The 14,426-nt window shown below is 29.6% G+C and overlaps 1 protein-coding gene across 1 annotated transcript in view; it reads left to right on the forward strand.

Annotated features, from left to right (window-relative positions):
- The window catches only part of Phum_PHUM141790 (Semaphorin-1A precursor, putative), a gene marked incomplete at both ends in the record, with an annotated part of 51,240 nt that overhangs the window by 5,913 nt on the left and 30,901 nt on the right, over positions 1 to 14,426 (forward strand). Inside the window, one exon of the mRNA XM_002424606.1 lies at positions 9,569 to 9,677. Within this exon, the coding sequence (XP_002424651.1) occupies positions 9,569 to 9,677 (109 nt within the window). The remainder of the gene's footprint in view (positions 1 to 9,568; positions 9,678 to 14,426) is intronic.

The following is a 14,426-nucleotide window of genomic DNA, read 5'->3' on the forward strand; positions in this document are numbered from 1 at the left end:
GTGAAAAAATATACCATCAGACAATTTTTGAAATTGTTTCATGGACGAACAAACGTTCAGGATTTGATTTTTGCCAAAGAATATTGAGGAAGGCACGGGTATCGACCCGGAGCTTGCGTTCCTGCTTTGCAACTGGGTAAGTAAGTCGTAATAAATCGTTTAGTTTTATTATTATTATTATTATTATTATTTAAGTTTATTCACGCTTCTTACTTTTTTTTTTTTTTTTTCCAGGCAATGGACTCGTTTGGACAAAAGAGCCGAACCCTGAGTCAAAGAAAGAGTTCCTTACGTCATAGTTAACGGACCACCGGGAGTCCCGCGGCTAAACAAGATCGCTCTTAAATTTTTATTTCTCTTTCTCTCTCTTTCTTTCTATCTATCTATCTTTCTTTCTTTTTTATTTGACTTTTCTCGCGTTGTTTGCTTTTTATTAACTTATTATCACATTTGCCGTCGCTAATGAGTTTTTTTTCGTTTCGAGTGATTTATTTTTCCCTACAACATTTGTTATCATTCTCTCGTCGTGCGTTTTCTCTTTTTAATTTCCCAACCGTCACGGTTTGTCACGTGACGTGTGTGTGCACGTTTGATTTGCGATCGAAAAATATCGAATGATTTTTGATTGACTTTTCCGAAAAAGTTTAATTTCGTTTTATGCGTTCGATCAGGACTCCCCTCTCGGATCAAATAATCAAAAAAATATGAAATGTGCATCCGTTGTCCAATTTCTTATTATTATCATCATCATCGTTAATAATTTTTCCGTCTTCGTCGTCTTTCCCTTTTTCTTTTCTTTTACTTCATTTAAAAAATTTTTTCCCTTGGCATTTAGTTTTTCGAGAGAAGGAAAATTTCCATGATTTAAATTGATTTTTTCCCTCAAGCGATTCGTGCCGTGAAATTTTTTGTCTTTTGTGTATTTACTGCACTCCTGCTTTTCTTTTCTTTTTTTTTCTCTTCGTCCGATGGAAAACGTCGTAGGAAAATCTCTCAAAGGGTTTATTTTGTGCCATTTGTTGTTGTTGTTGTTGTTGCACGTGTCAACCGTTTAATTTCGATCGATGGAAATTTTCTTTTGGAAAACCTGCGGAGGTTTCGGAATTAATAGGGATTTGAATTTTTTTTTTGGAATATTCAGTATGTTGTAAATTATTATTATTATTAATTTTTTTAACTCCGCCGGAGGAAAAATTTTTATCAGGCAAATCACGGGAAGGAAAAAGGAAAAAAAAACGTTTTTTTTTTTTTTTCATTTTCTTTTAAAAAATTCTACGAGCGTTTTCGTTTCGATGTCTCACCTTTCGATTGCCGCGTCGCGAAATAATGGGATTCCCATAAAAAAAAAATTTCAGTTTAAATAATTTACATTGATTGAATTTATTTAATCTGGAAAATTTTTTTTCCGATAGCTTTTTTTTTTTTTTTGCAAAAAGAAAAATTTATTTTAAGGGTTATATGGTGAAATTCAAGTCGTAGTCAGTCGTTTGTCGTTTGTCGTTTGTTTTTGAAATGGATTTTTTTTTATTTATTTATAAACATTAATTACATGACAAAACAATTTTATTTTAATTTGTCTAGAGACGACGAAAGTAAAAAAAAAAAAAAAAAAAAAAAATGTCGGAATAAAATAAAATAAATTTTTATTTTTATTTGTTTGTTTGTTTCATGCTTGAATTTTTTTTTTCTTTTCTTTTCTTTTCTTTTTTTTTTTTTGGGGGTTTGTTTTGTTTGTCGTCCCGTTGCGTGACACACGACATAAATGAACTTGGAATTGGGTTAACCGATATAACCGTTTTTTGTGTGTGTGACCCATTATTTTATTTTTAAAGATGAACAACGTTTAAAAAAAAACCATTTTGGTAATTTTTTTTTTTTTTTTCAAACGACATTCTAATTATTGTTATTATTATTATTATTATTACCATTATTACTATTATTACTATTATTATTATTATTGTTATTCTATTTTTTCGTAACGGTATTAAAAAAAAAAAAAAAGAAAAAAAATTTATTTTCGATAATCCGATTTCGATGATTTGTAACGTAATTATACGTTTGATTGCATCGGGAAGGAAAATTTTTTCGTTTTTTCCGTTCGAAACGTTCGAACGTTCTTTTTGTTTTCGAAACTTTTTTTTTTTTTTTTTTTGATAAATCGGGATGCGAATTTTTGCAACTTTGAATGCGAGAGATAAAAAAAAAAAAGAAAACGACGAAAAATTTAAAAAATTAAATTTTAAATTTATTTTTCGAAACGCAAATCGTTTATTTTCGATGTGGACGAGGCGGGTGGGCGGACGGGGAGGACGGGGCGGCGGAGGGAAATGAAACGAAATTGCTTTTTTTTTTTTTTTTTTGTCTCGAAAGTGTCAAAACAAAAATGTTTCTAAAGTAAGACGGAGAGAGGGAGAAAGGGGTAAAGGAAGAAAAAATAGAAAGAAAGTGAGAAAGAGAGAGAGAGAGAGAGAAATACGTAATCAAAGAAATAAAAGAAGGAGGGGGAGAGTGTTTTTGTTTTACCTGAGCTTTTAGAATTCCATTTCTAATCAAACAATTAATTTAACAACGTAATGGAAAGCTGCCAATGAATTTGATGAGAACGCTTTTCATTCTAAATCATTTTCTAAATTGTCAATTTTATTTTTTCCGCTTTTTTTATATTTTTCTTTTTTCGAACGTTTATTTAATTTTCGCGACTGTGGGCAATTTGTTAACTTTTATTATTGACCCTTTAAAAAAAAAAAAAAAAAGAAAAAAATTGTCAAGAGTTTTCTTGTCGTCCATTTTTTTTTTTTTTTATCACAGTCGTTGTCTTTTCATGCTGTCATAATCATTGCACTTAATCACGAATGTTTTTTTATTCCCCCCCCCCCCGTCTCTTCTCGTTTTGCTTTTTTTTTTTTTTTTATTATTTTCTCTCTCTCGAAAAATATTAAAAATCGCATTGAAATGCATTTGTTTTTGTGACGTCACGACACGAGACGATCACGTACGATGAAAGTACGTTCATTAACCATTGTTCGAAAGATGACAATTCCATGATGATATTAATAATGACCATTGGAGTCAATTAAAAACCTCATTAGACCGTCAATAACAAAAAAAAATGTCGTCGAAAGCTTTACGGGGGAAGGGGGGTGGTAAGGGGGGACGTTTGGATATATATGTACGCACGAGAGTTTACACGGATTTTTTTTTTTCTTCCGTCACGTTTTATTTATTTTCTAGTTACACTTTTATTACGGTTTAAAAAAAAAAAAAATTAATTTAATTTTTATTTCTTATAAAATTAAATTTTGTCGAATTTTAAACGCTCGTTTACCTTTTTACCCCCCCTTCCCCCCTCTTCTCTCTTTCCTCTGTTCTCTCTCTCTGTCTCTTTTTTTTTTTTTTTTTAAAGTTGGCAAATAAATAATTGTTTTTTTTTTTTTTTTCATTTGTACCGATCGAAATCCGGATTTCGGTTCGTAACGAAAATTGAAAAATTGTAAGAGAGAGAGAGAGAGAGAAAAAGAGGAAGAAGGAGAAGAAAAAGGAAAAAAGGAAAGATTTATATTGTGTGCGTGCGTGCGTGGGTGGGTGCGCGAGTGTTAAAAAGGTTCGTAAATTTTAATCGGTCAGTAATTAAACAAACTCGTAAATTATAAATAATAATAATAATAATAATGATTTAATAATTTTTCGTTGCTTATTTTTAAATTATTATTATTATCAACATCGGTTCTAATAACGTTTTAATCCTTCCCCCTTTTTTCCTTCCTTTCTTTTTCCCTTTTCTTTCTTTTATTTATTTATTTATTTTTTCTTTTTTATAATGGCTTTTATTTCATTCTTTTAATAACGTTTTTTTCTGTTGCTTTCAAAAAAAAATGGGAGAGAGAGGGGAGGGGGAGGTGAAAAAGAAAGAAAAGTTTTTTTTTTTTTATTCTACAGTTTTTATTAAAAATTTTGCTTTTTTAAGCAAAAAGTAACGGAAATGAAAGGAATAATAATAATAATAATATCAATTCAATCGAATCGAATTATTATTACGTCAAATGAAAAAAAATATTATTATTATTATTATTATTATTATTATTATTATTATTATTATTAATTTTTTTTATTACGTTTCGTGCGCGTTTTATTATTCTTTTGAAGCGTTCGTTTTGCGAGGCGTTACGTCGATTTTTTTTTTTTGTTTTTTTTTTACAATCTTGAACGTTCTCGTTTTTGATGATAAGACGAATTTAAAAAAAATTTTTTTTTGGGATTTTTTTCATCCGATTCGCAACTGATTTAAACTCCCCTTCCCCCCCCAAAAAAAAAAAAAAATTTACCTTAAATTTTTTCAAATCCGTTCCCTTCGATTTTTTTTTTTTTTGTTATCGGTCGAATAATTATTCAGTTTTATAATCGAACGGACGTCGTCGTTTCTTCAAATACATTTTATTCATTTTTTTTTATCCGCCATCATTTCCTTCCCCTCTCCCCTACCGGAAAAATTAATTCTCAAAAAAAATGAAAATGTTTTTAATATCGCGGTCTGTTAGTTTGAATCAATTCATATTTTTTTACCATTGAAGCGTTCGATTAGGAAAGAAAACAAGCGAAGGAATAAGAACAAAAGAAAATGGAAAAGAAAAGAAAAGAAACGAAAAAATCAATAATGCTGTGTGTGTGTTTGCTTGCTTGCTTTGGTAGCCATGATGGAAAAGAAAAGAAAAGAAAATCGTGGCAAAAGAAAAAAATATTTAAAAAAAACAAAAGGGAAAATGAAGATGAAAACAAAAAAAAAAAAAAAAAACATGAATAAATAAAGAGGATTAAAGAGAATATGAAAAACATAAAATGACTTTTTAGAGATTTATAAGATAAAACCTCCTCTCCTCTCCTCCGTTTCTCCTCTTCCGTTTTTTTTATCTTTGAAAATATTACTCCGATAGGTTTTTCTTTTTTTTTTTTTTTTGTATTATAATTTGTGTAATATGACTATAAATTTTTAAATTTTCTTTTCTTTTCTTTCTTTTTTTTTTTTTTTTAATTTACTAAAATAAACGACGGAAACATTCGATTGAAAACGAAGTGGAAACGTTAAGGAGAGAAAGAGAGAGAGAGAGAGAGAAACCGTATAAGTAGTATGGATTATTTACAAGATAAATAAAATTTTATCTTAGCCACGTATTTTGGGTACGATTGTTGGAAATTGATATTTAAGCAAATAAAGGTAAAGTCAAAAACGTGGCCGCCGCCACCCCCCTTTCCCCCTCGGGAAAAAGAAAATGGGGAGAGGAAAAAAATAATAATAGTAAAATAAATAAGGTAACCTTCGTGATCACGCACACACAAACGTAAACAATAACACACGGTTTGTTTCGGTGGTATTAGTCTTCTTTATCGTAAATTGATTTATTTATCAATCACATTTTACGTGTTGATGCCGATCTTTTAATGTTTTTTTTTCTCCTTGCTTTCCTTTTTTTTTTTATTATCAATGCAACGTCTTTTTTCTTTTTTTATCTCTTCTCTCTCTCGCTCTCACTTTTACTTTAACGTCATCATGAAAACGATAAGTGTGTGGTACATATACACCACTGATCAGCTTACAGCCTTTTTTTTCTTTAAAAGCGATGTTAACACTTGTAAAAAAAATTGTTAAGAGAAAAAAAAAAAGAAAGAAAAGAAAAATCCTTTCCTTTTTTTCTTTCTTTTCCTTCCTCTTTTCTTTAGGATTGGAAAAAGATGAAAAGAGTATAAAAAATGAAAAAAAAAGAAAATCTGGTAAAAGAAAAAAATTCTTCAAGATGGAAGAAAAGAGGTATTATATATCTCCCAGACAGAGATTTCTCCATTCCATTTAGCTTCGATTAAGTGCTTTCTTTCAAAAATGGCGATGATAAAAAATGAGCCTGAAAAAAACATAACAATAGAATCGAAGCACACAATAAAAAAAGAAAAAAAAAGTATATAAGAAAAGAAAGGAAAAAGAATGGAATGAAAGAAGAAGGTAGAAAATAAGAGAAAAAAAAAGTAGACGAAGAAGAAAAAGAAGAAAAAGGAAACTCCTGGAAAACAAGTCTAACAAAAAGCTAAAATTCGCCATTTATTTCTCGAGTTATTGCTTGCTTGATAGCGTGTGTATGTTTTATCAGTTATGCTTTTCCCCCCTCCCCTCCCCTCTCTAAACTCTCCACTTCCATTATTTTCATTCATACGCATTTTTTTTATTTATTTATTTTGACTTTTTTTTTTCTTTCCCGTTTTCGTTTTCGTTTAAGCAAAAATATGCGTTCGAAATGGGAAAGGGAAGAGAATAATATCATAACTCGCAAGACGATGAAATAATATATAAAAAAAGAAAAAAAAAAAGGAAAATCAACGGAATTATTCTCGAACCTTTGAATCTGTTAAAATTTTATTATTAATTTAAATTTTTTTTTTTTTTTTTTTCGTGTAACATCGCAAATGACAAAACTTACATTAATAATATATATTGAATTTCCTTGTATTACTTTTTAAGCTTTAAAAGGTTTTTTTCTCTCTCTCTCTCTTCCTTTTTCCTTCTCTTCTTCTCCCGACCCGATTCTTTCTTCCTTCCTTCCTTCCTCTTTTCCTTTTTTTTTTTTTAAACATTTTTCCCGGTGCCTTTTTCAGTTTTTTTTTAGGAGGCGTCATCGTTTCGTTTTATCTCATAATAAATATTACTTAATTATTTAGCGTAATTATGTTACTTTACGTAATTATTTTGAGTTATTTTCAAAATCTTCTTATTCCGTATCTTTTATTCCGTGATGGAGTTTTATTTTTTTTTACTTTATAATTTTAATTTTTTTTTCTCTTTCTTTCTTTCTTTCTGTCTTTTTTTATTTTTATTTTTTTTTTTTATCAAGGGGTAAGTTTGTAAGGAAAGGGCGAAGAAGGGGAGGAGTTTGTTGAGGTGGGGAAAAAAATTATCGTCGCGTCGCGTCGGAAAATTCGGTTGAAATTGCTGAAAATACGAAATTATTATTATTGTTGGTATTATTATTATTATTATTTTTTTTTTTTTTCGAAAAAGTCGAATGGATTGAATCGAGGGAGACGATACGAAAAAAAAAAATGTTTAATTTTACGATACGGACGAGATTTTGGCGCCGTAAAACTACAAAAAAAAAGAAAAAGAAAAACACGAGTAAAAGAATAATTCAAAGAGAAAATGGCGGATGAGGGGGTTAGGATAGAGAATATGAAAGAAAAAAAATTTTTTTTTTGGTTTTCTTATTCGAATTTAAAGAAATTGTTTGTGGGAAATTCGTCGCCGAATGTCAAAGGGATTAATTACACGTTTTTTTTTTTTGATTTTATTAATTATTATTTACGATGAGTATTTTAATATAAGAAGACCTTCGAAGCGTGGGAATGTCAATTTTTCAACATATTTTCTAATGATCTGTTGTTTTTTTTTTTTTTTTTTTTTTCAATAAACTTGTTGTATAAAGTTTGCAACTTGACAGTTATATTATTCGCGGTTTTTAGACGAGGGTTGTCGGCGGCGTCGCGCCGCGGACTTTATGTTGGGGTTGACGCAATGACGTCGACGATTGTGAAAAAGCAGAAAGAAAATTGTTTGTGTTTACTCGCGGAAACCCGTTTCTACAATTGAGAACTTAATTGCGGTTTAATAAAGTCGCGGTGATTTTAATTAAATTTTAATGTTTATTATAACTTTAACTTTAAAAAAAAAAAAAAAAATTAAACTTATTCTATTAATTAGTTAAAAATTCATTTTCTTTCTGGTTAAATTAAAAAAAAAAAAAAAATTATTTTCTTAAAATGAACTGGAGCAAATGAGAAATTGTTCATTTCGGGGAAGAGGAGGAGGGAGGGAGGGAGGGACGGAAGGGTTGGGTGAGTGGATTTTCTTATTCGTTTCTTCTTATTTTATTTTATTTGGCCTCTTTTTCCCTTCCTCCTTCCATCATCAGCCTCCCCCTGGAGCAAAAGTCAAAACTTTTCTTTTTTTTTTTCCTCCTGACTTTTCTTTTACTCTTTTTAATAATTTTTCATTATTATTATTATTATTAGGTTTTTTTTTGTTCGTTTTTATTTCAATTCTAAGAATAAAAAGAATGAGGAAAAAAAAGTTTTTAAAAAGAAAAAATTTTCTTTTTTAAGTTTTAAGCATAAAAATTATTTTTATTAGACTTTTTAGACAGCTTTGTTTCCTTTAAAATCCGGTTTAGTCAAAAAAATAAAATAAAATAAACGAGAGCTTGAAAGTTTATGATATTTAATCCGATGGGTTTGCGGTTGGCAATGTTCCTTTTCTGTGGCTTGTTTTTTTTTTTAGCAAAAAAAAAAAATTTTAAAAAGGAAAAAAGGGAAAAATGGAAAAAAAAGTAATAATGTTAATGAGTATGGTTGATGATTTAATTACTGAAATATTTAAAATCGTGTCCGGAAAAGCGAAAACAAAAATGAAATTTTTTTTTCTTTTTTTCTTCTGGGGGTTCACGAATAACGCGCGTTCGTTCGCGCAATGTTTGTCGAAAAGTTTTTCTCTCTCTCTATCTCTCTCTTACTCGAAAGAAAAAAAAAATTTTTTTCTCTCGTCCGTCTGACGCCTCATACTGATAATAATGATTTTCTTAGTTTTGATGATCACGATTTTCACTTTTTTCCCTCCCTTTTTGTTTTTATAACTTTATTATATAAATTTTTGTTAATTAATAAATTTTTTACCCTTTGACCTTTTAAAAGGAAAGGTGGAAGAAAATTTTTTTTATCATCATTATTTCTTCTTTCATTTCCGTCGTTAAACGGAAAATGTTTCGAATTTGAAAACCGCGACGTGAGTTTTCTTTTCATTCTTTATTTCTTTATTTATTTTTGTTTTCTTTCTTTTTTTTCCGTTTTTTTTTTTGCTCGATATGCATGCTCGTTAGGGTTTTTTTCAAGGTTATGACATTGATAATAACGATAACGACGTGAGATTTTTTTATTTTTCAAAAAGAAAAAAAAAAGTTTTACATTAATTGATTTTCAATTTAATTTCAAGTTGTCTTGTTTTGACTTGTTTTTCTTTTTTTATCGTAACAATTTACTTGAATGAAATTTTCCTGCAGAAAGAGAGAGAGAGAAAGGTAGAGAGAAAAGGTGGATGTATCAGTGGAGAGAGAGAGAGAGAAAAACAATTCGAAGACTAAAGAATAATTTAATTACTTATTTGAACTTTTGTCTTATCGAATGCAAGTGATGAGGAGAAGAGAAAAAAAGGGGGGAGGGGGTTCGGAATTGAATGATGAAAAGTATTTTGGAAAAATTTTCAAACGGCCATTTTCCAAAAAAAAAAAAAAAAAGGAAATATTAATCTTAAAGGAAAATTGAAAACTTTTAAAAATACAGTGACGGTGACGTTAAATTTAAAAAAAAAAAAAAAATTTTTTTTTTTTACTTCAGAGCGATGACATTGAAGACAATAATAATAATAATAATAATACACAACTTGAAACGTCACGTTTGGTTGCGAATTACGAAGCGTTGAAGAAAACAAATTTACCATTATTATTATTATTATTTATTTATTTTTCTTTTTTTTTTCCCACAGGAATTTGGTTCACAATCTTTCATCGGTGGATTTAACGGAAACTCAGAGGCTTTCGTGGTTTTCACCTGAAAAAGATATCCACATGTGTGTCGTCAAAGGAAAAGATGAGGTAAAATTGTTTTTAGTTTTATTATCATTATCATCATCATCATCATCATTATTTTTCTTACAATTTTTAAAATGAGAAGTTTGACCGACGAAGCGTGAAATTTCTTCGACAATGTTTTCTCCCTCTCTCTCTCTCTCAGATAAAAACATTCCGAAAAAATTTTTTCGATTAAAACGAAAAACAATTTTTTTTTTTCTTAAGTTTTAAACCCTTTTTGAATGAATTCTTCCAAAAAATAATAATGAAGGAGGGGAAGGAGAAGGAAGGGAGGGGGTTCAAAACGTGTTTTTTCTTTTTTCTCGTTAAAATTTTTGAAAGAAAATCTCAACTCGTAATTGTCAAATCAAAGAGGATGGTGGGGAAAAATTAAAAGTTTTCTTTTTCGAAAGAACACAAAAAAAAAAAAAACGAAACAAAAAATTTGGGGAAAAGGATGAAAAATTTTCATTACTTAATAATAATAATGATAATTGACCAATTTTCACGACGAGAACATGAGATGAGAGATTTTTAACTTACACAAAAAAAAAAAAAGAAGAAGAAGAAAAAAAGGGTTAAAATTATCCGACAACATTTTACCCTGACCCGTCACGTATTTTTTTTTTTTGCTTGTACTACGTGTAAACTTTTACTTACGCTAAAATTGAATTCGCTATAAAATGACCACCTGACCCAAAAAAAAAAAAAAAAGAGAACGAATTTTTTTTTTTTTTTTATATTACTCGAAAACAAGCTTTGAATTTTACAGTTCGTTTGAAGAGCAATTTAACCGGGTGAAAAAAAAAAAGGTAAAACTTGGAAATAGTAATAATAATAATAATAATATTTTTTTCCATTCCGAAAAATCATATCCGGTTGAAAAAATACATTTGAAAGCGTAAAAAAAACGCTTCACTCCCCCTCCGTCCTCCCTCCCACCCGTTCTCGATATATATTATTAAATTCGTTTTTTTTTTTTCTTTCGGAAATCGGTGATATGCGTGTGCGTAAATGTACGAGTGCACGTGTGCACGTGTGCGTGCTTGCTTCCTACGTATACGTACGGATATGCGAGCGCGATAAGCCGGTGGGGAGGGGGGGAGTGTGGTGACTTCCGGCGTTGTTGTTTTTTTTTTTTCCGATCTGCATTTTTTCCCTCGTTTTTTTTTTCTTATACGAGAGCGCTATTCAGCGACATTTTCGTCGGAGAAGGAAAATTCACGTTTCCGGTAAAAGAAGGAGATGAAGGAAAATTCGGTAGGTCGTCGAGGAGTTAATTTTAATTTTTTTTTTATTTTTATTTTTTTCTTCCCTTTTTATGCGTGAGCTTTTTCTCGCGTGGTCATTGTAATTTGTTGTAGTTCATTAACAAAAGTGTAATGACCTAACAAATAAATACGGGATATTTTTAAATAAAAAAAGGGAGGGGGGGAGAAATTACGTAGGAGGGAATGTTGTGGGAAAGTGAGTGAGAGAGAGAGAGCGTGATAGAGGTTTTTTTTTAATGTTAAAAAAAGAACAATCGTTTTTATAAAAAAAAAAAAAAAAAAACAATAATAATAATTTTTTTTTCTTAATTTTTTTTTTTGTTTTCCGACGGTTATCATCATCATCATCATCATCATCATCATCATCATCATCATCATCATCATCATCATCATTAGTTTTGGTTGTTACGCTTTGGTTAAATTATTGGAGTTTGTCGTTTTCGAAAGTTAAATCGTTACGCACGCATTTATTTTCTTTTATTGAATTAATTGACGTCGTCGTCGTTTTTTTTTAAAATTTTCCCGATTACTCGAACGATTAAAATTTTCAATTTTCGTTAGTCGATTTTCTTTTCTTTTTTTTTTTTTTTTTTTAGTCCTTCGCGAAAAGGACAAAACAAAGTGGAAAAGTTTTGAAAATCTTTGATCACGACTCGCGCGGCGCGACAATATGACTTTTAATTGGTTTAAAGTTTACGAAAGCGTAACCGCCGTCTTAAAACGAAAGTTTGTAGTTTGTTGTTTGTTGTTGTTGTCGTTGCCGTGTTTGTTTTTTTGACGATATCCTCGTTTAAGAAAAAACTTTATTTTATGATTTTGCATTTTATATTCCGAAATAATTAACGGAAGTAATTAAAAAAAAGTGCAAAAAAAATGCACGAGGAGTGTGTTTGTGTAACAACTTTCATGCGGAATTGTTTTTTTTTTTTTTGTTTGTTTGTTTAAAAACGACGCGATGCGACAAAAATTTATTATTATTATTATTTTTTATTAATTTTCTCCAGCGTTGTCGTCGTCGTCGTCGTTGCGAGAAACAAAAAAAAAAAAAAAATATTAATAATAAAATGATGTCTCTCGTCGGCGTGACATTTTTATTATTTTCCATTTGCAAAAGAAAAAATTTAATTTTTTCGATTTTTTTTTTTTCCCTCCTATCCCGTAATTGAAAATTAATCATTTTTTAATGTCAAATGCCGATAGCCAAATAATATGGTGGTTTCATAAAGGCGGAAATGATTTTGAGGGAAAGAGAGAGAGAGAAGGAGGAGGAGGAGGAAAAAAGAAGGCAAAGCTCAGCTTATTTTTTTTTTTTTTTTTAATACTGAATTAAAGGAAATGAAAAAGGTTTGAATAGAAATTTTCTTTTTTTTCCGATTCGGTCATACATACGAAATATTAAAACTCGAGTCATTGTTATTTTATATAATTTTCCCAAAAAAAAAAAAAAAAGGAAAAAAAGGGAAAAAGGTTTAATTAAGGGTTTGATTAATGGGGGTTTTCCCTCCCTTCCTCCCTCTCCCCCACTCCGTTGGCTTACATAACATCTTACCAGTTATTTCTATTCAAATTCCACCGCCACATGATATTTATTATTACGAGATTTCTTTTTTTTTTTTTTTTTTTCATCTTGTAATTTTTTTTTCTTTTTTTTTTCTTCCAAGAATTTTTTTTTTTTTGAAAACTTTTTTTGTTCCCCTCTTTTGCTTCTTCTCCCCTCCCCTCATGTTCACTCCTCCCCCTTAAAAAAAAAAAAAAATTCATATTTAACTTGTTTTTAATTCATGCTTAAAATTTTTTTTAAGGGTTGCAAAAAAAAAAAAAAAAATTTTTTTTCTCCCTCTTCCCCTCCCTCCTCATTTTTCTCAACCGAAAAAAATTCCATTTGAATTTTTTCTATTTTTTTTTATTTTTATTATTATTATCTTATCATTATTATTATTATTATTATTATTATTATTATTATTATTATTATTATTATTATTATTATTATTATTATTATTATTATTATCCCCCCAAAAAAAAAAAAAAACGTCGGTTGATTTTATTTTTAACGGTTTTTTACGACCGCAAATATTTTTTAATATCGGAAAATAATAATAATAATAATTACAAAAAAATTTCAAAGGAATATATGTTATGTATATACATTTAGATGTAATTTATTTGTTATGCGGAAGGAGGGGAGGAGAGGATAGGAGAGGGGGAAGGAATTTATAATTTTTGGCGTTTGACACTTTTCCAAAAAAAAGAAAAAAATGTATTTGTCATATTTTTTTTTTTTTTGGAAAATTTTAATTTGCGATCGGATCGTTTCATTCATTCATTCATTATTCTTTGCGAAATTTATTTTTATTCGATTTGTTATTTATTACTTGATTATTTGCCTCTTCGGTGTGGGAATCCTGTGTCCAACGAACGGCTGAACAGTTTCGTTCGTGCTGAACGCGCACCCACCGATCGCCGTCTTTAAATAACCGAGATCGGTGTTTGAATGGGTGACCGCTTGAGAATTTCACAATCCGTTGATTTTGGTGTGTGGGAACAATACAAAGAAGATGAAAACCAAAACTGTCCTTGTCCTGTTGTCTACCTGAGACAGCTCGACGAGGATGTGACTCCTCCTGATCCTGGCCAGGTAGTTTGAACCCATCGAAGAAGATGGATTCGATAAAACTCACTAGAATCAGCTTGATGATACGAAAATTCATTTAGGTTACAAAACCTTCAAACCCACATATTAAAACGTTTATTACTTTCAAAGGAATCGAATAAAAGGTCCGGAAAATTTGATGACGTCAAATTTGTCGTGGTTTTAAAATTAAAAAAAAAAAGAAAAAACTAAATAAATAGGCGTGTGTGTGTGGAGTATTTAAAATGATAGAAATTTTCTTTTTTAACCGTCGACGAGTGGTTTAGAAAAAAAATTTTTTTTAATGAGTAAGCGTATGATGAAATTAAATTTTCCGATTTGAAAATGTAAGCAAAAGGGAAAATTTTTTTTTTTAATTTCCAGAATTTTCCAGAAAAAAATAAAAATAAAAAATAAAATAAAAATGAATTCGTTTAAAATCAATAATTGCCGGAAGTGTTTCGTTGCGTCGACGTGTTTCGTGCGTGTGTGTGTGTTTGTCTGTGTCGTCTGAAGTGGTTTTTGTTTGTCGAATTTTTTTTTTTTTTTGTCTATTTCAAATACGTGCGTGTATTTATTTGTTTGTTTGTTTGTTTGTTTTCCTTTGCGATAATTATTAATGTTATTGATTAAACGACATCCGGGCAACCCTTTTGATTTTTTTTTTAGAAGTAGTGGAAAAAAAATTAAGACGAAGGGATAAAAGAGAAGATAGTTGTAGTAGTGGTGGTAGAAGGGGTGAGGGGTAGTCCTTTAGGAAAAAGTATATGATGGAATAAAAAGGAAAAGTAATAAGGTGGGGCGGGGGGAAAATGGAAAACTGTAAAAAAGAAAAAAGTTCTTATACAACTTTTCAGATTCAATTAATTTTTA

Source organism: Pediculus humanus, genomic scaffold (genome assembly GCF_000006295.1).
Source record: "Pediculus humanus corporis 1103172107487 genomic scaffold, whole genome shotgun sequence".
NCBI lineage: Eukaryota > Metazoa > Arthropoda > Insecta > Psocodea > Pediculidae > Pediculus > Pediculus humanus.